Source organism: Nerophis lumbriciformis, linkage group LG11, assembly GCF_033978685.3.
Source record: "Nerophis lumbriciformis linkage group LG11, RoL_Nlum_v2.1, whole genome shotgun sequence".
Lineage (NCBI taxonomy): Eukaryota > Metazoa > Chordata > Actinopteri > Syngnathiformes > Syngnathidae > Nerophis > Nerophis lumbriciformis.
Genome location: NC_084558.2, coordinates 11,645,942 through 11,667,627, shown reverse-complemented (window position 1 = coordinate 11,667,627; position 21,686 = coordinate 11,645,942). Strand labels below are relative to the sequence as shown.

General features: G+C 40.2%; 2 protein-coding genes across 13 annotated transcripts in view; one reads left to right on the top strand and one right to left on the bottom strand.

The window, feature by feature from the left end:
- frmpd2 (FERM and PDZ domain containing 2) overlaps positions 1-9,540 on the bottom strand; it is a 31,914-nt gene extending 22,374 nt beyond the window's left edge. For 3 of the 5 annotated variants that reach the window (XM_061967392.2, XM_061967394.2, XM_061967395.2), the window contains exons 1-20: positions 9,321-9,540; positions 8,826-8,947; positions 8,584-8,747; positions 8,353-8,418; positions 7,346-7,525; positions 7,210-7,285; positions 7,037-7,124; positions 6,765-6,951; positions 6,621-6,692; positions 6,092-6,266; positions 5,876-6,011; positions 5,650-5,788; positions 5,427-5,579; positions 5,164-5,349; positions 4,926-5,085; positions 4,623-4,821; positions 4,397-4,497; positions 1,157-1,237; positions 908-1,015; positions 641-757 (exon numbers count right to left, since the gene is read on the bottom strand). In XM_061967392.2, the coding sequence (XP_061823376.1) occupies positions 641-757; positions 908-1,015; positions 1,157-1,237; positions 4,397-4,497; positions 4,623-4,821; positions 4,926-5,085; positions 5,164-5,349; positions 5,427-5,579; positions 5,650-5,788; positions 5,876-6,011; positions 6,092-6,266; positions 6,621-6,692; positions 6,765-6,951; positions 7,037-7,124; positions 7,210-7,285; positions 7,346-7,525; positions 8,353-8,418; positions 8,584-8,747; positions 8,826-8,946 (2,509 nt within the window). In that variant the 5' untranslated portion in view covers position 8,947; positions 9,321-9,540. Of the gene's footprint in view, positions 1-640; positions 758-907; positions 1,016-1,156; positions 1,238-4,396; positions 4,498-4,622; positions 4,822-4,925; positions 5,086-5,163; positions 5,350-5,426; positions 5,580-5,649; positions 5,789-5,875; positions 6,012-6,091; positions 6,267-6,620; positions 6,693-6,764; positions 6,952-7,036; positions 7,125-7,209; positions 7,286-7,345; positions 7,526-8,352; positions 8,419-8,506; positions 8,748-8,825; positions 8,948-9,320 lie in introns of those variants that run through there. The other 2 variants (XM_061967393.2, XM_061967396.2) reach the window with 2 other exon arrangements.
- A 3,682-nt stretch (positions 9,541-13,222) lies between these two features.
- Positions 13,223-21,686, top strand: part of mapk8b (mitogen-activated protein kinase 8b) — a 40,047-nt gene continuing 31,583 nt past the window's right edge. For 5 of the 8 annotated variants that reach the window (XM_061967404.2, XM_061967406.2, XM_061967405.2 and 2 more), the window contains exon 1: positions 13,224-13,481. The gene's annotated coding sequence lies outside the window, so the exon portion shown is untranslated. Of the gene's footprint in view, positions 13,482-20,219; positions 20,346-21,686 lie in introns of all 8 variants that reach the window. The other 3 variants (XM_061967402.2, XM_061967401.2, XM_061967403.2) reach the window with 2 other exon arrangements.

Sequence of the window (21,686 nt, the reverse complement as noted above, 5' to 3'; positions counted from 1 at the left end):
TCCTACTGTATACAAAAAGAAAAAGATAATTAGTTCTGTGCGTGCGGTGGAAGAATGTGTAGGCGGAGTTATATGCGATAGCGCTGGTTACGCTGAGGAAGGACAACATCTCTTTTGGGCACAGTGCACCAAACTAAAGGAAATTACATGAAAGTAAGTAACTAATACAAAAAAGTAAAACATTAAGATTTAGGTATCGTAAAATGTAGAAGAATCGATGCATGACATGTCATTAAGAATAGAGATGATGCCTTTGAACATGTGGAAGAATCTTCTAGGATGAAATGGACAGTGATAACTAAGCAATATAGTGTTCTCATTATTGACACTTCCTTCCTCCTCAAGAACAAATGTCAACCATATGGAAAAGAGTAAGGAATTCTTCACTTTTTTTATGATTTTTTTTCTTTTTTTTGTCTTGTATTTATCTTTTCATTATTGTAATGTATATGTCGAAAGAGTGACTTTGGTGTTAATTTAGGTGTAATTTAGATAAAGGTTCTGACTTACACTGAAACTCGACTTGTATTCAATCGTTGAAACGGAACTTGTTTATCACCGAAGGACCACCCGTATGCAAATTAGTCAACAGGGCTGCAACCACCACACAAACATGGACACTCAGACACACACAGAGCACCTTTTGGCTGCGAGATAATGAGCTGCACCTCCTCCGGGCTGCTCTGCATGACCTCCGCTGCCTCGCTGAAGGTGGCGCCCTCCAAGCTGATGTGGTTCAGAGAGATCAGGCGACCACCTAGGGGCAAAGGTCACCAAAATGTTATTTTCTACGTTAAGCTTGCAATAGCTGTTTTGTTTTATGACCAAACAAAATCATAAGAACAAGATGTGTTTGAAGCAATTCAATTCATATTTTAGAATGATGAGAAAAACATTTCAGATATACCTGGCCGTATATGTCCGTCCTTATCAGCGGGTCCCCCGGGTAACACAGATGCAATGAAAATGCCCAGGTCGTAACGCCCCACTGTGTCCTCTCCCACTATCACTATACCTTCATGGATACACACCACAGTTTTAGTTTAAAAAGCATGCAATAACCTTTACTCTATCATCATTAACTGTATTTCTTTTGTAAACTGAAGTATGTCGTATTTAACTATTTGCCGTTATTAAGTGTATTGTAAAATCTTACCCAGCCCAAGCTTTGGGTCTTTCTTCAGAGAGATGCATATAACTTCTCTTTCTGATGATGACCCCTGTTTAGTTAGCGTTTCTGTGAGATAGACATAAAAATAAATGCACGCTAATCCAGTACAAACTAATTTAGACTCACTGGAAGCCAAGTTTTATTGGTTAAACGTTAAAATCCTGCACATACTGGGTGTCAAATATATTGTACATACAAATACACCTTTATACTCACATACACACAATTATTCATACATATATACATACATACGCGCACACATAGGTACCTATGCTCCCACATACATACACAAATATAGTACATTCCTACACACTCAAAGTTCATACATCCACACACACATTCACTGTACAAACATACACATACACATACTGTACATATACATTCACTGTAGAAACATACATATACACATACTGTACATATACATGTACATATACATACAGTACATGCATATAATCACGTTTCATCAAACATATATTAACGTTCTTGCCCTAGGGGAAACTGGGTAACACATGGCACACTGACTAAGCTTAACCTGTTGTTACTATAAAAATCTACAAGGTTAATACAGTTCGCTTCTCCTTCTTTCCCTCCATTTTTCTGCTTTCTTTTGTATTTGAAGTTATCATTACATATATGTATTGTTGCATTTGAAACAATTGTATTGTTGATAATAGAGGTAATTATTGTTATTATTCATTATCAATGGTGCTGTTTCTATTGGTATTTGTATTGCTCCATTTGTAGTGTAATAATGCTCATTGTCATTTCTGTATTATTGATATTTCACTAACTGACAGCACGGTGGAAGAGTCTGCCTCACAATACGAAGGTCCTGAGTAGTCGTGAGTTCAATCCCGGCCTCGGGATCTTTCTGTGTGGAGTTTGCATGTTCTCCCCGTGACTGCGTGGGTTCCCTCCGGGTACTCCGGCTTCCTCCCACCTCCAAAGACATGCACCTGGGGATAGGTTGATTGGCAACACTAAATTGGCCCTAGTGTGTGAATGTGAGTGTGAATGTTGTCTGTCTATCTGTGTTGGCCCTGTGATGAGGTGGCTCCAGCGCCCTCCGCGACCCCGAAGGGAATAAGCGGTAGAAAATGGATGGATGGATGGATTTCACTAACTGCTTCTTCTTCATATTTGTACATATTCTATTTGCTGATGTTGTTCTGTTGTTGTTGTTGTTGTTGTTGTTATTGTTGTGTTTGCTGTTGTTGTTGTCTCTCTGTCTTATCCCCTTCTTGTCCCCGCAATTTCCCCCCCTGTCTTCCTTTTTTTCTCTTTCTATCCCCTCCTGCTCCGGCCCGGCTGCACCAAATAATAATATAAATCCAATTAATGAAGTCAATTACAAATAGGGCAACAAGAGAAGTATCTCACACTTTTCTTTTCATTTGGGCATCTACATCAACAATATGATTTGCCTGAGTAGCTGGACAGGACAAAAAAACATGACATACAGTAGTTTTTACGGTGTATTAGTGTAAATGGAAAAAAAAGGTACAACTGTTGTGTTTTTTTAAATCATAAAATTCTGGCAACCAAGCTTCCAGTTTATTTTTTCCATAAAATCTATGGTTGTTGGCTGGGCCAAACACTGAGATTCTAAGTGTACAGCAGCACCATGAGTAAGGAATTTAGCGCCGTATCGCCATGTATAAGGTAATGGAGATAGTCATGATTGATAGTTAGCATCGTGGACGTGTCAGCAGTGCCTGTGTGAGGTCAGTATGAATGTGTATTAACTTTGGAAAGCCACCCTTTGTTGAGCCAAACAAAACAACTCGTGCAATCCCCAGGATGTCTTATTTTGCGTACATTGATGCATGTAAAACCTCAAATAATAATACCAAGGTGCTTCATATGAAATTTTACACCAAACCGTTTCCAAGCCCCTCCTGCTCAGTTACCGGCAAGAATATAATAGCCAACGTCCCTTCACATTGATATCCTAGCACGCAGCATTGATGCACTGACATATGGGAAATAAATGTATTACCCAATCGGAGGTCCTCTATTCCGCCCAAAAAAAACAAAAAAAAAACCATCTAAAAAGTGCTAGCAATACTCCATTTACATGGCTGAATATGTGACTTAAATTTTAACCAAGTATTAGTGATATTGTTATTATAAGCGCTAACACAGACACACTATTTATAGCGGCGCCCTGATCACGAGATCACGTGTGTAATGTTTACATCACCAAGTGGTCAGCCGTTTCTTCACTTCCCTGCTCCCTGGAAGTTTATTGTAGATCATAAATCATGCATCTCACCTGGACAGAAGAAGGCTGAGGACGTAGTCCGACAAGTTGGTACATACACTTTGACAGCCAAATATCACATTCGGAAATGGCGAGTACGACACAAAAAGACGCTTGGCTCCACCTCCCTTTTCTTTCTCTAGGATTATGAGTCATATATGAACATCCCATCAGTCGGCATCCTAATGACAGCAGGCATTGTACAGTAAGTGATGTTCTAAAGTCTGCAGTGAGCAACAATCAGCAATGTTGTTAAAAAAAGCGAATATCATGGTGTGTTTTTTAAACTAATGCACCACGTATTCCTTTCCAAGCGAAGAAGCAGCGGCTCTACTCCGAGTCTCTCTCGGGTGACTGAACTTCTCACCCTATCTCTAAGGGAGATGCCAGCCACCCTTCTGAGGAAACTCATTTCGGCCGCTTGTATCCGCGATCTTATTCTTTCGGTCATGACTCACACTTCATGACCATAGGTGAGAGTAGGAATTGGTACTACCATGATTTCTGGACAATAAGATGCTACTTTTTTTCCCATGCTTTGAATCTTTCTCTTTTTACAATGCTGCGACTAGTTTATGAATTTTCCCCGGTTCACAACCTTTATATGCAGTCAAATTTGATCCGACCAATGAAATTGCCAAACAAGTCAAGGTGAACCAATGAAATTGTTCATATTAAATCAAACACACTCACACAAATATTTAGTCATCCATTTAGCATGTTATGCACTCACCCTCATCATGGAAAAGACACAACAAAATGCACATGACGCAGCCTCAAAGCCAAAGACGATCGACCCGACCATTGACAAACGAAACAGCCGCCGCACGGAATGAAAATCCATCACCACTAACAGCCCCGAAAGGCTGGTCATATTGCGTACCTTATTGTCATAAACTAAACTATGACTGTGACTATGACTATATCTGACGGGAAGGAGAGTCAAATGGTTGGTTGTGTACCTCTGGCTGCTGGGCAGTTAAAGGGGGCTTCGGATCCACTTCTCTGAGAACAGGCCGGTGAACGCATGCCAGTGCTGCTGCGCTGACTACTGGAGCAGGTGCTGAAAGTAGACGTTTAAATTATAATTCCAGTCATTATAAAGTCCATGGTTACCTGACATTAACTGGACGAGAGGTTATAATTTTTTTTCTTTGGGGATTGGAATAAGAGGCGATAGCAACATACTTTTGTTCATAAAGGCTCTGGCGCTGCTCTTTAAAGCGGGCTTCGATCCTTGCAGCGACGTCCTCACAAAACCTCGTCAGGGACTCATTTTGAGGAGTGGTCAGACCACTGTCGTCTTGTGGTGTCTCAGAACCTATGATGGACTTGATCCGACTGCTTTGTGTCCGGCAAGTTGTTGCGTAATGAGGGATGTTCTCATCTAGAAACATACACAAACTAAAACTGTAGATTTTGACATGAAAAAGGGAAACTGAAGGCTTCGGGAAACCATGAAATCCTCTCATTGAAAGCGCAATACCGTACCTGAGGCCATGCTGTGGCTGAGCTGACGAGAATTCATTTCATTGTTGAACTTGTGCTGGGATGAACAGAGGTTACACAGGTATTTGGCTACCTTTGACGTCTCTGTGATGAAGGTGTTCTTCTTCTTACTAGCCCGACACTCTATGACAAATTTCCGTCTCTAGACACATTTCAAAGAACGTTGTTTTATGGGACAAAACAGGTTTAAGTCTAGGTTTAAGTGAATCACTCCACTCACATTGGAGGAAATAGTGGCTGTCTCCCTCCAGTAGAAAGTCTGACTCGTGCAACGGCAGCCATTTTTCACTTCATAGACAGCAACTCCTTTGGCACAAACTCCAAGTATAATTTCTCCTTCTACAGGCTTTTTTTCGCGTGTCACACGGTGAAACAAGACACCATATTCAGGCAACTGCAGACAAACCTGCATGAATAAAAGACTACATAAGTCTGCAGTTGAGTGAAATCAATCTGTGTGGCAAAGTATTTGAAATATTTTACCTTGAGGAACTCAAGTTCTGATTCATCTGTGAGCATTTGGCCGTTGTTGGTATGAAGTCGTTGCAGCTCTCCAAGGATATAAGGCAAAGCACGTTTTTCCATCACACTTTTGGGGACATATTGATCAGGGCGACAGTAGTTTCTACCATACACCTAGAAACAACACTGTTACACCAATCTTTCATTTTCAGAACTTCACGTTTAGGATTGAGTTTCTTCAAACCTCAGGCATGCAGTCCCCATACTCTGTCTGCAAGGCCAATGCTCCGAGGTATAGTGCAGTCTCCTCGTGGCAGGACAATCTGTCCTCCAAGAGGTCTTTTCTGAGTTGGAGGTAGTACTGGTGGTGGGTCTGTTTGTGCCTGGTGGAAAGATAATCTTGATCATTTATGTGTTCATTTGTAATGAATGCTTGTGGTTTTGTGGTGACAAAGGAGTGAAATACTTACAAAATGATAGAAATGTCATTTACAAAGAATTTGACCCTGAAGAAAAGGACAAATGTGGTTGTAGGCACTTTCTTCCAGCTATCTGGAGCAACTTTGGAGATCTTGCAGTCGTTGTCCACAAAGAAAAACTCGTTATCTGACCAGAGAAGAAAAGATTCATGTCGATACCTACAGTCAACTGAATTGTATTATCTTCCTATCCAACTGCATAATTACCATCGATGTAAGCGAGTCCGAAGTAGAAGTGTTCCACCAGGTTGGCGTGAGCAGCAATCATGTCAAACACATCCCCTCCTCTGGATTTCACATCACATTTGATGACTATGTTTTGACCATTGGGCATCACAACAGTCAGCTCTCTTTGCGTGATGGGAGATTTAACTTTTTTTGACTACAACACACAATGAACAACAACATGGATGTGACCTGCACTGTTTGTCACAAAATACAGTACAATAGAGGCATCAATGTGACTACAGGTATGTAAATAGTGATCTATGAACCCCTGCAAGTGGATGCTTTGGCTTAGTTTTTGCGATTGATGCCTTTTCTGAAGTATTAGGGTGTAACACCATACCACCAGTGCTAAATTGTTCTTCCAATCACCTTTAAGCCAGGCCCTTTCTCAATTGTCCGTATCCACTTTTATAGAGCTGTATGCAAATGTCACGTTCACCAAAAACAATCGATCAAAAGGTGACCCTTAGGAGTCTTTTGACAATGATTAATTCCATCGAGCACTCACCACAATGGATCCCGGGAGCTCCAAGACAACTACCGGTTCATCTGACATTCTTAGGAACTCTGGACCCATCTCCTAGGACAGAATATATACAGTATAGTGTACATAAATATATTATCCTTCTACTCATCTGTCAAGTTTCCTTACCTTATTTTTTCTCTCACTCAAACTCATGGAGGATTCAAACTGTGAGAGAAATCTGGAGTTAGAATGTCGACCACCATCCATGTATGGACTACAGGCAGTCCTATTCAACTGATGCCAGCTCCCGATACTCTCCGTGTGTCGACGCCCCGAGGTAATCATTGGGGGGATTGAGTTCATCATTCTTTCACTGGTGTGAAATTAAATCTGTCACTCATAAGATCCACTAAGCAAACATAATGATTGTGTTTGAAGAATCAGAAATGAGATTATACCTTGTGGGCTCAGGTGGATAAGATGCTCCTGAAAAAGTTCTGGAGATCTTGTTTTTCCTTACCCCTGGCGAGTTAGAAAAAGACTGCCCTGAAATACATTTCAGATTTGAATATCGGGAAAGGTATCTTTGTCACATATTTTTAGTGTCCCTAATTAACATTTATTTTCTTACTGTGTAGCTTGTCTCTAACCATCTGACTGCGATCAGTCAGCAAGGATCCATTGTCTGTCGTAACATTAGCATCAACCTGCCGGAAGGAATTTCTTAAGTGAACATCAGTAGAAATCAAAGCTCCATGCCTACTAACCGAGTTTCTGTAGATGTCTTCTACCAGCTGTCTGACAAGCCGTTCAGCTGGAGGCAGCAGGAAGGTCTTGTGGTGGTGTGCGCAGGTCTCTAGCACCGTCAGCAGGTCCATCCGTCTGACCACTGTGTCCTCACACATGCTCAGGAGTAAACCCTCTAACTCTGCACTGAGATGGACCGGCTGTGGGAAAAAGGAATATTTACCTCAATACGTTTGGATACCATGTCTATGGATGTTCTTATTTATTCGGGCCAATGTATTCTCGCAACAGGACTGCTCAGTTTGTCTTAGAAGACGTTTCACCTCTCATCAAAGCAGGTCTTATCATTTCATGCTAATAGACTTATATTGGTCAGATGTAGTCTAGATGCTGGTCCCAAAGCCTGACCCTAACTAATGTATTTATCTATGGCACCAGCCTATACGCTAGATCCGACCAATCTAAGTCTATGAACAAAATCCGGCAGAATGACCCCAAGCCAGTGAGGGTTAAGCTTCAGTTTAAAACTTGGGAGAGACTTTAACATTTTTGCAGCAAATTCTAAAAAACATGAAAGCTTTCCTGTTGTATGGAGAATCGGTGTCCAAAGAGAGATTCAGGGGCCATTTGTAGCCCATAGCTCGTTTTTTAAAAGTCTGGTCACCCTGGTCCTCACTGTAGCTGTCTGGAAATGTGGCCCCCCAGGTTAGTGACCTTGTGGTTAGAGTGTCCGCCCTGAGACTGGGAGGTCGTGAGTTCAAACCCCGGCCGAGTCATACCAAAGACTACAAAAAATGGGACCCATCGCCTCCCTGCTTGGCACTCAGCATCAAGGGTTGGAATTGGGGGTTAAATCACCAAATGATTCCCCAGCACGGCGCACGCTGCTGCTCACTGCTCCCCTCACCTCCCAGGGGGTGAACACGGGGATGGGTCAAATGCAGAGGACACATTTCACCACACCCAGTGCGTGTGTGACAATCGTCGGGACTTTAACTTTAACTTTTTACGAGAAAAGGCAAAGTACCTGGTTTTGAGGTAGATGATAATCCACGCACCAATAAAAAGTCATGCCAAGTGAGTATACGAGTGTCTGGGGGAACAGAAGGAGAGGAAAGCATTACTGAAGAGAAAGACACCTTATTTCCCCAAGTTTGAAAGCAAGAAAATTCCTATCCCACCTTTGGTCTGTGCTACTCTATCTACCTTGGGGTTGGACTGGAAATTACGCTCAAACTGACTTAACTGACTATACAACCTTTTCAGCTGTGTTCCTTGTTGAGGAGGTATGCCCCTGAAGGACTTCAGGAGCCACAAAGGAGGCCACATCATCATATCGTCCACAGCTCTTAAAGGCAAGGCTCCCATTAGAGGACAGTAGCACCGAGCCTGGGCTTAGAATACTGCATATGGTGCCAGAACCTACCACACAGCAGAACATGCACTAACAAAGACAACATGGAACAGCAAGTTATCAGGAGTTAGTGTGAAGACAACTACCTTTCTTGGAAACATCCTGTAAGGCCTCAGAAGTGACAAGCAGCAGAGTCCAGATCTCATCCTCATCTAGTGGTGAACCTCTGGACTCTAGCACCTCTGCCAGGGTCACAAAAGTCCCCATCCTTACGGAACACGGAATAGACTGTCATATTACGGCAACATTTACTATTCCTTTTACTGAACATCAAAAGTTAGTGACTTTAGGGAGCAAAATATAAAAAAGTATATATGTTATGTTAATATAGTTGTCGTTCTCTATGGATTGACTGTCTGAAAATGTTATAAAGTTGAATATATCGTAGGTGTTTTCCTTTTAGTTAAAAGTTTTAAAAAACACTTTTGCCTTCTGGCTATTTTTTGTTGATCACATAAAGCAGTAACAGTATATAAACACATAAATGGTAGCATCTTTGATTTGTACTGCAATAGTAGTGGTTTGATGACATTTTTTTTACCGCTCGTAATAACTATTTTTATCTATGAATAATAGCTTACCTTATTTCATCCGTTAAGTGAGGAAATTTCCTTTAATTTCCTTCCGACATCCGTCTTGTGAAACTAATCCTTCCTCTTATGCGTCCCCCGCTGCCATCTCACCCGCCACTCCCTCGTTGCTGGAGCTCTGTCTGTCATGGCAGCTTGTAACCCAGCATCACCTTCATCATTGTTTCCTCATAACAGATCAATTGTCTGCAGAGACCAACGATACAATTTCCGCCGGCACTCACAAGCAATGACGTGTTGATTTTCTGTTTTCCGTCATTTTCTACTATTTTTAGACTGGAGACATAAGTACATAATTGGATTTGTTGGACAAGCTAATGGCAGATGGGGCAAGTACGGGAGCAATCCAATGGAGGCAGCAGTGTGCTCATGAGCCTGTCCAAGAGATATTTAAACTCTGTCTGGCAATTAGCTCACTTTCACTCAATATATATATATATATATGTGGTGTATATACGTATATATATATATATATATATATATATATATATATATACACATATACATATATACACACATATAGTGTGTGTATACATATGTGTATACATATGTGTGTATATATATGTACATATGTGTATATATACACACATATATATACATATATATGTACATCTGTATATTTGTGTATATATAGGTGTTTATATATGTGTATATATACTGTATACATGTATATTATATACTGTACATATGTATATATATACTGTATATATGCATACATATGAATGTGTATATATACTGTATATATGCATGTATATGTACATTATATATATACATTTTGAAATGGACAGTGATACTAAGCAATATGTCAGGGGCGGTATAGCTCGGTTGGTAGAGTGGCCGTGCCATCAACTTGAGGGTTGCAGGTTCGATCCCCGCTTCCGCCATCCTAGTCACTGCCGTTGTGTCCTTGGGCAAGACACTTTACCCACCTGCTCCCAGTGCCACCCACACTGGTTTAAATGTAACTTAGATATTGGGTTTTCACTATGTAAAGCGCTTTGAGTCACTAGAGAAAAGCGCTATATAAATATAATTCACTTCACTTCACAAATATATATACTGTATATATGCATGTATATGTTTATACATACTGTACATATGCATGTACAATACAGGCCAAATGTTTAGACACACGTTCTCATTCAATGGGTTTTCTTTATTTTCATGACTATTGTAGATTGTCACCGAAGGCATCAAAACTATGAATGAACACATGTGGAGTTATGTACTTTACAAAAAGTGGTGCAATAACTGAAAACATGTTATATTCTAGTTTCTTCAAAATAGCCACCCTCTTGGCATTCTCTCGATGAGCTTCAAGCACACCTGGGAAGTGAAAACTATTTCAGGTGACTACCTCTTGAAGCTCATCGAGAGAAGGCCAAGAGTGTGCAAAGCAGTAATTAGAGCAAAGGGTGGCTATTTTGAGGAAACTACAATATCATTTTTTTTTTTTTAGTTATTTCACCTTTTTTGTTAAATACATAACTTCACATGTGTTCAGTCATAGTTTTGATGCATTTAGTGACAATATACAATGTAAGTAGTAATGTAAATAAAGAAAATGCATTGAATGAGGAGACGGTGTGTCCAAACTTTTGGCCTGTACTGTATATATATATATATATATATATATATATATATATATATATGCTGCCCTGAAAAAGACATTGCCAAGATCACAAAATAGTACATGTACTCAAAGTTCCCCATAAAAAGGATAAAACATATAAAATCTCAATTAGATAAGATTTGGGACATGCCAGAATAAAACACCATACTAAAACAATACTAAAAGAATAAATAAAAGAACACAAATAAAATAATAAATTATACTAAAATAATTATAGGCATATTAGTTCTGTGATGGCTGCTGGGACAAAACTACATCTTTACCGTTTTATGTTCCCTCTTGGGACTAACAACCTCCATCCAGATGGGAGAAGCTGAACATGGCTGTGTAGGTAGTGAGATACATCAGTTAAAATGCAGGACGTTATCCTCACTACCTGGTTGTTGTAGACGGTGGCCATGGACAACTGAAACTCACCAATTACTTACCTGAGACTTTAACAATTTGATTTAGGGAATTCTTGTCCTTATATGTATACATATGTGTATATATATATATATATATATATATATATATATATATATATATATATATATATATATATATATATATATATATATAAAAATATGTAATAGTTTACCTATATTTGCTGAAAAAGTAAGTTGCATATAAATAGGAGCATTTTGCAACTGTTTGTTTGAATAGTCGGCGTTTGCATGAGACTCTCAATTGTCGGTAGGTGTGAACATGAGTGTGTAAGGTTGTTTGGTTTATATGTGACTGACTGTACCCCCAGCCTTTTGCCGGATAGCAGCTTGAATAAGTTCCAGCTCACCTGTGACTTTGAGTGCTATAGAAAATGGAGAGATGGAAATATAGTGTAATTTTTTAATAAGGGACAAGCGGTAGAACATGAATGGATGGATGGATATTGAAGCACACACTTAATGGGGTTACACTAAGACACACCAGTGCATCACCAAACATACAGTATAGAGGTAATAATGAGTATTTGTTCCCATGCTAAATTTTTAATTTTACCGGCTTATCAAAATATGAACGGAAGGCCTTCTGAATTTCATGGTATGTTTACATAAATACAGCAACACATTGTAAAACATTGTTTTATTAATAAATCAATTTGTATTTGCATTTAAGAGCACACATCTCTATTAGAATCCAAACATGGGCCACTTTAAGTTGATAATTATTTTATATCCACAGAACTTTATATGTAATTTGGTTACTTGTCTAATAAGTATAACTTTATGATGCTGTTTCTGCACCCCATTCTCCCAAATGCAACATTAGTTATTCAACTCAGAAGACTATTAAGGCCACATTTCTATTTACCCCTCAAAAGCTTACACAAAGTGTTTTCATCATCATGGTTTTTTAATAGAGAAAACCATTTAGTGCATTGTTTTGTTCCACTGTCAAGTTTGTTCCACAGACTAACACCTTTTATTGAAATACATGCATCCTTCAATTGTCACAGTTGTTTTTGATTGTTTTCAATACCATTTTCAATTGTTTCATATTTTTATTTTCAAATGTTTCAAACAAGAACATAGCTCATGTGCACTGTCTTGGAACGTATTACATTTTCCCAATCAAAAAAGTGATTTTCCCTGGTGAATGTACTTCACTAGAAAAAGGTTGAGAACCACCAGTCGACTACAAGTTTTTTTTTGTTTTTTTTTATTGAACCACAAACATACATTTATAATGTACACAAAAGTCAAGGCACTTTCAACATAACATACAATCTACACATCAGGTTGAGCAAATCACGACATCAGTGAAACATGTCAAGGAAAGAAAACAAAAGCAAATACAGATGGAGTATTACATATTAATAAATAATAATAATTAAAAATATGAAAAACAAATCAACAATCCAAAAAGACAAAAAGGGCTACCTAAATCACTTTAAATGTTTTTAACTAAGATATCAATTTAAGGGCTTTTGTACTCTTACTAATTCTCCAAGATTTGATTGATAATTGTAAACCATTAAGCCAATTAGAAAATGTAGGCCTTACTTTCATAAATCGACATTTATGTAGAACATTTTTTGCATGGAGCATAATAATGTTGACACACATTTCTATGTTACAGTCGTTTATAAAAAATACCAAATTTGATCTCTTCTATAGAACCCTCGCTTCTCAGCCACGGTCGACTACAAGTATGTTGTATATGAACATATTTGTTTTCTTGAATGCAGCATCGCAGCAAAACGTTGCAAAAAGTGAGTCGCTTCCGCTTTCCGCTCGTCACCGCCGCTGCCGGTAACGCGCAGCTGGTCTTGAACGTCCCCCCGGTCCTCATTGTGCAGCCGAGGAAGCGTCGGAAGGTTCCGCCGACGTCGGTATGAAATGGCAGAAACTGCCCGTGTCACGGAAGCTCAACGATTAGACTACGCTAAAAACACACATGGATTTCGCGGAGACCCCGGCCTGTTAGTTTAAGGGCCACAGGAGTGTGCCCGAAGAAGGAATTCAGAGTTGTTGGCTTCTCCGACGGCCAGCGGACGGCGTCTGCGGGCGGAAAGTGTTGTAATTATCCGGACAGGGGTGAGCTCGACGTATGCTTGTTTTTCACCGCTGTTGGATCGTCTTAGTACTGTTATTGGTAACAGTTGGGGGGGATGGGTATTGCCAAATTTAGGTCACGTTTGGAACTGTAAATAGGTGTTCTACTGCAGGCACGACAGGCCTGGCCTAACTGGTACATGGCAACCAGGCTGAGCAGCTGCACTGAAACATACTCCTGTTTTCATGGTTGATCTGCATTGAATATGAACAAACACAATGCACTCCTAATGATGGGACACTCTGCAAGTAGAACGACTGCCCAAACACAAATTGAAAACTGCTGGCTTTCCTATATACATTTAACTAATTGAAATATTCAGGCAGTTGGTTGCTGAAATGTGGGTGTAGTCTGTGTAAATTGTCTCGAGTAAGCGGTCGAAATTCTATAATTTTCAATCCTAAGGACCCCAATGACCCGCAACTTGAATGACAATATCCGCCTTTTCCAGTTGCATAATACAGACTGATAGGTTGATTGGCAACACTAAATGGTCCCTAGTGTGTTAATGTGAGTGTGAATGTTGTCTGTCTATCTGTGTTGGCCCTGCGATGAGGTGGCGACTTGTCCAGGGTGTACCACGCCTTCTGCCCATGTGCAGCTCCAGCACCCCCCGCGACCACGAAAGGGACAAGCGTTAGAAAATGGATGGATAATACAGCCTGATTCTTTTTTTTGCAGCAATTTAATGCTGATTGTCAATATCAACACATCGGGGTAGTTTGTAGAGGTGTACCTACATTGGTTCGGCATCCTCACGGGATGAAGATTTTTTTAATACTGGAGTATATACTTGTTTTGCTGGGGAACTAAACAAGTCTCGACTTAACTTATTAATTTCAGTGATCTTCATTTGAAATATTTACTGCGTTCGTAATCAGTACACAGTATACAGTAGCGGTCCGCTCCCTGTATGATCAGTGTCAGAGCTTGGTCCGCATTGCCGGCAGTAAGTCGGACCCGTTTCCAGTGAGGGTTGGACTCCGCCAAGGCTGCCCTTTGTCACCAATTCGGTTATAAATGATAAATGGGTTATACTTGTATAGCGCTTTTCTACCTTCAAGGTACTCTAAGCGCTTTGACAGTATTTCCACATTTACCCATTCACACACACTGATGGCGGGAGCTGCCATGCAAGGCGCTAACCAGCAGCCATCAGGAGCAAGGGGTGAAGTGTCTTGCCCAAGGACACAACGGACGTGACTAGGATGGTAGAAGGTGGGGATTGAACACCAGTAACCAGCAATCCTCCGATTGCTGGCACAGCCACTCTACCAACTTCGCCACGCCGTCCCGGTTCATAACTTTTATGGACAGAATTTCTAGGCGCATTCAGGGCGTTGAGGGGATCCGGTTTGGTGGCTGCAGGATTAGGTCTCTGCTTTTTGCAGATAATGTCGTCCTGAAGGCTTCATCTAGCCAGGATCTTCAGCTCGCACTGGATCGGTTCGTAGCCTAGTGTGAAGCGACTGGGATTGATTGAGAAGTTTTTTTGACATCTTAAAGAATTGAATCCATGTAATGCTTTAAAAAGGCAAATGGATGTCACAAAAAGCCAAAAAAGCTTGTTTCCATTGTGGTCCATTAAATATTCCTCACATTTGATACATTCAATAATAAAATATATATAACCTGTAACATGCATATAAAAAATTACGTAAAATAATTGATAAATTATGTACCGGTACATTTACACAGTATGCATGTCAGGTGTTTTGAAAAACAATATATACAAAAAATGAGGGGGGTGGGGGGTGTATACACTATGTACTACATGACTATGCACATGTTGACTCCAAGAGTGCAAAACAGAATAAGAAAATATAAATACACTATAACCACATATAAACCTGTGTGATGCTTCGAAGAGTTGCTGGGGATCAATTTTGTTTCAGATCAGGTAGAGGTTGAGCTGAGCCATGATTTTATGGCAGTTTTAAAATTTAGTAGGGAAGTTAGAATTTTAAGGTCTGTTGGTAGTGCATTCCACTGTGTGGTGGCAAAATAGTAGAATGCATTTTTTCCCATGAGAGTCTTGAATTTGGGGGGGACGAGATGAGAATCAGCACCTCCGAGTTTGAGTCCATGGTTCTCGCCCGGAAAAGGGTGGAGTGCCATCTCCGGGTTGGGGAGGAGTTCAAGTACCTCGGAATCTTGTTCACGAGTGAGAGAAGAGTGGATTGTGAGATCAACAGGCGAATCGGTGCGTCGTCTTCAGTAATGCGGACGGTATCGATCCATTGTGGTGAAGAAGGAGCTGAGCTGGAAGGCAAAGCTCTCAATTTACCGGTCAATCTACGTTCCCATCCTCACCTATGGTCATGAGCTTTGGGTTATAACCGAAAAGACAAGATCAAGGGTACAAGCGACCGAAATTAGTTTCTTCCGCCGGGTGGCGGGGCTCTACCTTAGAGATAGGGTGATAAGCTCCGTCATTTGGGAGGAGCTCAAAGTAAAGCAGCTGCTCCACATCGAGAGGAGCCAGATGAGGTGGTTCAGGCATCTGGTCAGGTTGCCACCTGAACGCCTCCCTAGGGAGGTGCTAAGGGCACGTCCGACCGGTAGGAGGCCACGGGGAAGACCCAGGACACATTGGGAAGACTATGTCTCCCGGCTAGCCTGGGAACGCCTCTGGATCCCCTGGGAGGAGCTTGACGAAGTGGCTGGGGAGAGGAAAGTCTGGGCTTCTCTGCTTAGGCTGCTGCCCCCGCGACCTGACCTCGGATAAGCGGAAGAAAATGGATGGATGGATGCTAATCAGTACAGCGCTTTCGGTTCAGTGCAGTATTTGTTACACCCAAAGTAGTGGTGCTGAAAGAAATTGATTGACATCCGAATCGCGATTCTTATATATTACGATTCTAAACCAATCAAATATTTTCAATATTCTAAATTTAAAAATACGTTTTTCAAGTCAGCTCCGTGCTTATTTGCTACTCATACTGTTTGTCAGGGAACAGCCTCTGTAGTATTTTGTTCCAGCAGTCTTCAGGTCCTGCGCACTGCCGTGTTAGTTAGCTAACTTTAGATGTCAGTAATATTCTTGCCCGAAGGAGAAATAAATACAGTCATTCCCGTCGTCGCTGGAGGCAAATGCTTGGGAGCATTTCGGATTCTACAATTTCCCGAGTAGGAAATAAAAAGATATGATCAAAATAGTATACATCTCACGGAGATTCCAGAGCGATTTTGAGAGTTAAAGAGCAAACCAGTCACATGATCCCTGATGTATAAAGAAGTAGCAACCACAGAACACTTCCCCATCAACGACAATGCTAATCAAGCAAACTTTGTTAGAGCCAACAGCGATTACTTTGGGAACAATTATAATCCAGAACCTTATATTTTGGAGCCTGAACACAAGGACGATGAATAATAAGTTTTGCAAGCCGAGTGCTAACCGGAGGCAGTGTTATTGAAACACTATATAGCGTCAACAACATTGCTCGGTGCTAAACGTACAAACTTCCCATAATAAAATAAACATTTATTGTACAATTTCTACGGATGCCGACCGACGGGACACCTACGGTATATGTTCCAGTTTGGGTAAAGAACCAAACCCAATCCTCACGAAAGGTTAAAAACGTTGCAGCAACTAGTGTCTTTTTCACCATCTCGGGGAATGTGAAAGTCGACCAGCCTCTTGGTCCATGGCCACATTTGTTTACCACCAGGTGAGCGATGCATGAATTATAATGTAGAATTTACTTTTACCATGTTTGAGCTGAAGCACAAGCAGCCACCGGCTTATAGTGTGTCAACAATAGTAGTGTGAACTACCATGAACTCACTGCTATCAATGCGTCGCTAAAATAGGCCATCTGTGTTGGAGCTTATAATAACAATACCGCTCATATTTGGTTAATTTTCAGGTTACGACATGTAAATCGAGTATTGTTGCCGGTTTCTGGATGTTTTTAGAGAGGGTATAAAGGGCAAAATAGAGGACCTCCGATTTGTTGACTCAATTGTTAGCTATTTATTTACGATTTTGAATGCATAAAAAAAGCTAAAGTATTAGCTATTGTCTTACATAAGGATTGTAAATGATAAACAGAACATCTCCTTCCAATTTTTTCGTATTTCCAGTATAACTGATCTGATTATATGGTCAGAGTGCAGAGGCTTTACACCAGTGACGTAGAATCTAGGGAAATTGCCGAAGATATTCGGAGTGGAATAGTCAAAATGGCCGATTGATTTTGTGGCATTTTGGTATGTTTAGATGGTATTTTCACATACTTTATGAATTGTAAATACAATTGGATATAGTTTTATGCAGGGGTTGCCAACCCGTCCAGTATGATCGACCAGTCGAGCTTTGGGACCCTCGATCACAAAATTATTAGAAAAAAAAGTATTAATATGACTTCAGTGACACCCCAGCCTAGAGAGTGACCAACAGACCTGCCAACAGGCACTCATTTTAAACCCTGAACACACACGCTCGCCTTGCCTCTCTTCATCCCGTTGCTCTCGACATCGCGGCCACACCCCCTGAGCCCGACTGCACACGGCGCTCGCTTGTCTTGCAAACACGTGTGGCCAAAAATCATCGAGCTGAAACAATGCAATAAGGCTGACTTTTGCAACGCATCAGACACATCCAACATCAAACAACTCTTCCCTCAACCACGACCATCATCGCTCACATGCGATGGGAAGCTAACAAGCCAAATAATAAAGTTGGTGAACATTGCTCTAAAGTACGGCTGCGTGATATTCTGGTATTGTCCTTAATACCGGTACATTTTAGAAAGCGGTAAATAAAGTATTTGAGAAAATACTGCCATATCGTTATCTTTTGTTGTGCCGTTTGCTCTTTTCTGCGCCTGACGTCCGAAGCAAATGGCATCCTCTTTGGCTCACCCCCGCTACTTGCGTGTTTAAGGAGGCTCCTCATATGTTTATGTTGTTCACTTCTGTTAGCGACTTATCACAGAAGGTAACGACAGCTCCTCTCTGCTTTTTTGTTTGTGTGTCAAATATTTAACTACAACTCTGTTTAAAAGTGCCTCTGCCCATAGCCTGTGTAAGCTACTGTAGTGTAGTGGCTGGGTGGCTGAAAAGTAGTTTTAAACTGAACAGCCAGCGGCTTTCACCGCAGTGAGCGAGTAGAAGCAGGGTTTCCCCTACATGTAAACGATCGTGGCGCAACGTCATGCCAAGATTACTGGCGCCACACCTTCAAAATAAGTTTATTATTTCTTTTTTTTCCCCATGAACTCTTTTTTTTTTTAACATGAAAACAAAATTAAGTGATGTATTATATGAATGGATACACCGTATATCAGGGGTGCCCATTACGTCAATCGCGAGCTACCGGTCGATCGCAAAGGGTGTCAGTCGATTGCCTGCCAGGCATTAAAAAAATAGATCTAAAAATTTGCGATTATCAATCTTCAGTATGACGTCACTTTTGTCACTTGATTGACCCAAGGATGATGCTGGCAGCTGCGAACTCAATATTAATTAAAAACTGACCGTCAGGAAGGCGAGAAACACTTTTTAATTTAACGGACTTTCACATGCTGTGAATCCTGTCTGATTCCAATCATTGCAAGTCTTAAGAATCAGGTAATACATCAACCTATATTCTTGTCGTCATGAAAGAAAGGAATCTATATATGTTAAACATGCCTGTATTTTTATTAAACACCTTTAACATCCATCCATCCATTTTCTACCAGTTATTCCCTTCGGGGTCGCTGGAGCCTAACATGTTAACAAAAAATGTCTGTTTCATAAATGAATACATACATAATGGGGATGGCGTAGCGAAGTTGGGAGAGTGGCCGTGCCAGCAATCTGAGGGTTAGTGGTTCAATCTCTACCTTCTACCATCCTCGTCACGTCCGTTGTGTCCTTGAGCAAGACACTTCACCCTTGCTCCTGATGGGCCTGGTTAGCGCCGTGCATGGCAGCTCCCGCCATCAGTGTGTGAATGTGTGAATGGGTGAATGTGGAAATAGTGTCAAAGTGCTTTGAGTTCCTTTTAAAAAAGGTAGAAAAGCGCTATACAAGTACAACCCATTTACCATAAGGGTGCCATCTTGCAAAATGTTCACATTTATTTGTATCTATTTATAGTATTATTTTGTTTCTGCCATATTACTTTGTTTATAATGCTTGTGTTGGTTTCACATGCACATTCAACTTTCTACTTGAGGTACATATATACATTTTGAATGTGTTTGTGTTTTTTGAATAACACTTGGTTAAATGATTTCAGTATAAATACTTTTAGAAAATGTTGAGCACATTTTAAATTACCACGATAATAATAACCATGATCATTTTGGTCACAATAACCGTGACAAGAAATGTTCATACCGTGACATCCCTAGTCCATATAGTAATTAACAAAGGCTATTTTGATCAAGGTTGTTTGTTAGCACTGCAGGGAAAACTAAACTGACAAAAATGACATGTAAATAAGCTGAATACCATTAGGCTATTTAGTTTGTTTGATAAAAAAGACAAGTCCCCCTCATTTATATAATCATATAAAATGCTAGACCAAACATGTTAACGCAGAAACAGAAAGTAGAATAAATGTTTGAAGTCTAATTGATACAGAAAGAAGGAAGGGTTGGTCCAATCACTACTCTCAGAAATGATGATCTGGTCAGTTCATGGTCTGAGAAACATCCAACTATAAAGCCTAACTCCTCAACACAATGTTCCAAATCCATCTAATGATCTTTCCTCTACAGGCGCATGCATTGGAGCTAACCTCCTACTTCCCCTTTTCCCAGCTCATTGCGCCTTTGCCTTGACCTCTGGCCTTCACATGTAGTGCATGCACAACACTCTCAATGTTGTATGATCTGATTCTGAAGGTAACACTAAACCTCTCTAGTTTATGCTTGCTTGAGTCTATGCCTGTGTTTAAATGTGTTCAATAAGTAGATTCACCATTGAAATGGTGTGAAAACAATAATTGACTTTACAAGTATATGGGATATAATAAAAACTTTCCCAGTTTGTTGGATAGCAAGCACTTGTCCAGTTTTTTGGACAGTGATTGAATCGTGCTTTGGTGCTACAAAGCACCATATTGTTTTGTAATAACTGGCAAGTAGGAGGATCAGTAGAATCATATAATTGTTGGCATATTAGAATTCAAGACAACGTATTTTTACTATAACCAGGGTTTCCCCTAGATTTGCCACTATATATGTGGCGGTGGGGGCGTATATATGACATTATAATTTTGATTTGCAACAAGTGCACACTCCACACAATGATGTCCAAACGGAGGTTCAAAGACGCACACGGTGTAAAGTTAGACGTTATTGTCTGTTATGTCAAAAGATTTAGAGTAGTTTACACTAGCTTGAACAAGAAATGCATTAATTAGTTTAAAATACCTTTCTCTTCAAGTTTCTCTCCTTACTTTTACCGGGTGTCAGCTTGTTTTGGTGCGTTACAAGTTTCTCTCCTTACTTTTGCCGGGTGTCAGCTTGTTTAGTTGCGTTACCAGCTGACGCGCTTCTGACAGGCGATTTAGATGCCTTTTTTTTTTTTTTTTTTTCAAAATAAAACAATTAACCTTTTTATGATATTTGAGCTGTTTTTCAAACTTATTATAGCCAATAGTATGTTAATAGTAGACTATTTACAGTATGTCCATTCATATGATATATCACTTAAATTTGTTTTCATGTCAAAAAGTGTTTTCATGAGAAGAAGATAAAAAGAAAGATGAAAAGAAAAATACATATTTTGAAGGTGTGGCGGCAGTAATTTTGCCATGGGGTTGCGCCACCATCGTTTCCATGTAGGCGGAATCCTGATAACAATCTACAAGGTTATTATAGTTTGCTTCTCTTTCATCCCCTCCGTTTATATGCTTTCTTTTATAATTCAGGTTTTCATTTCAATCACTGTCCAATAAACTGGACAGTGATTGAATCGTGCTTTGGTGCTACAAAGCACCATATTGTTTTGTAATAACTGGCAAGTAGGAGGATCAGTAGAATCATATAATTGTTGGCATATTAGAATTCAAGACAACGTATTTTTACTATAACCAGGGTTTCCCCTAGATTTGCCACTATATATGTGGCGGTGGGGGCGTGGTCAATATGACATGATCATATATGACATTATAATTTTGATTTGCAATTGTCCATATATTTTCTTTAAAAAGGCTAAAACATTTTTTTATGTATATCTGA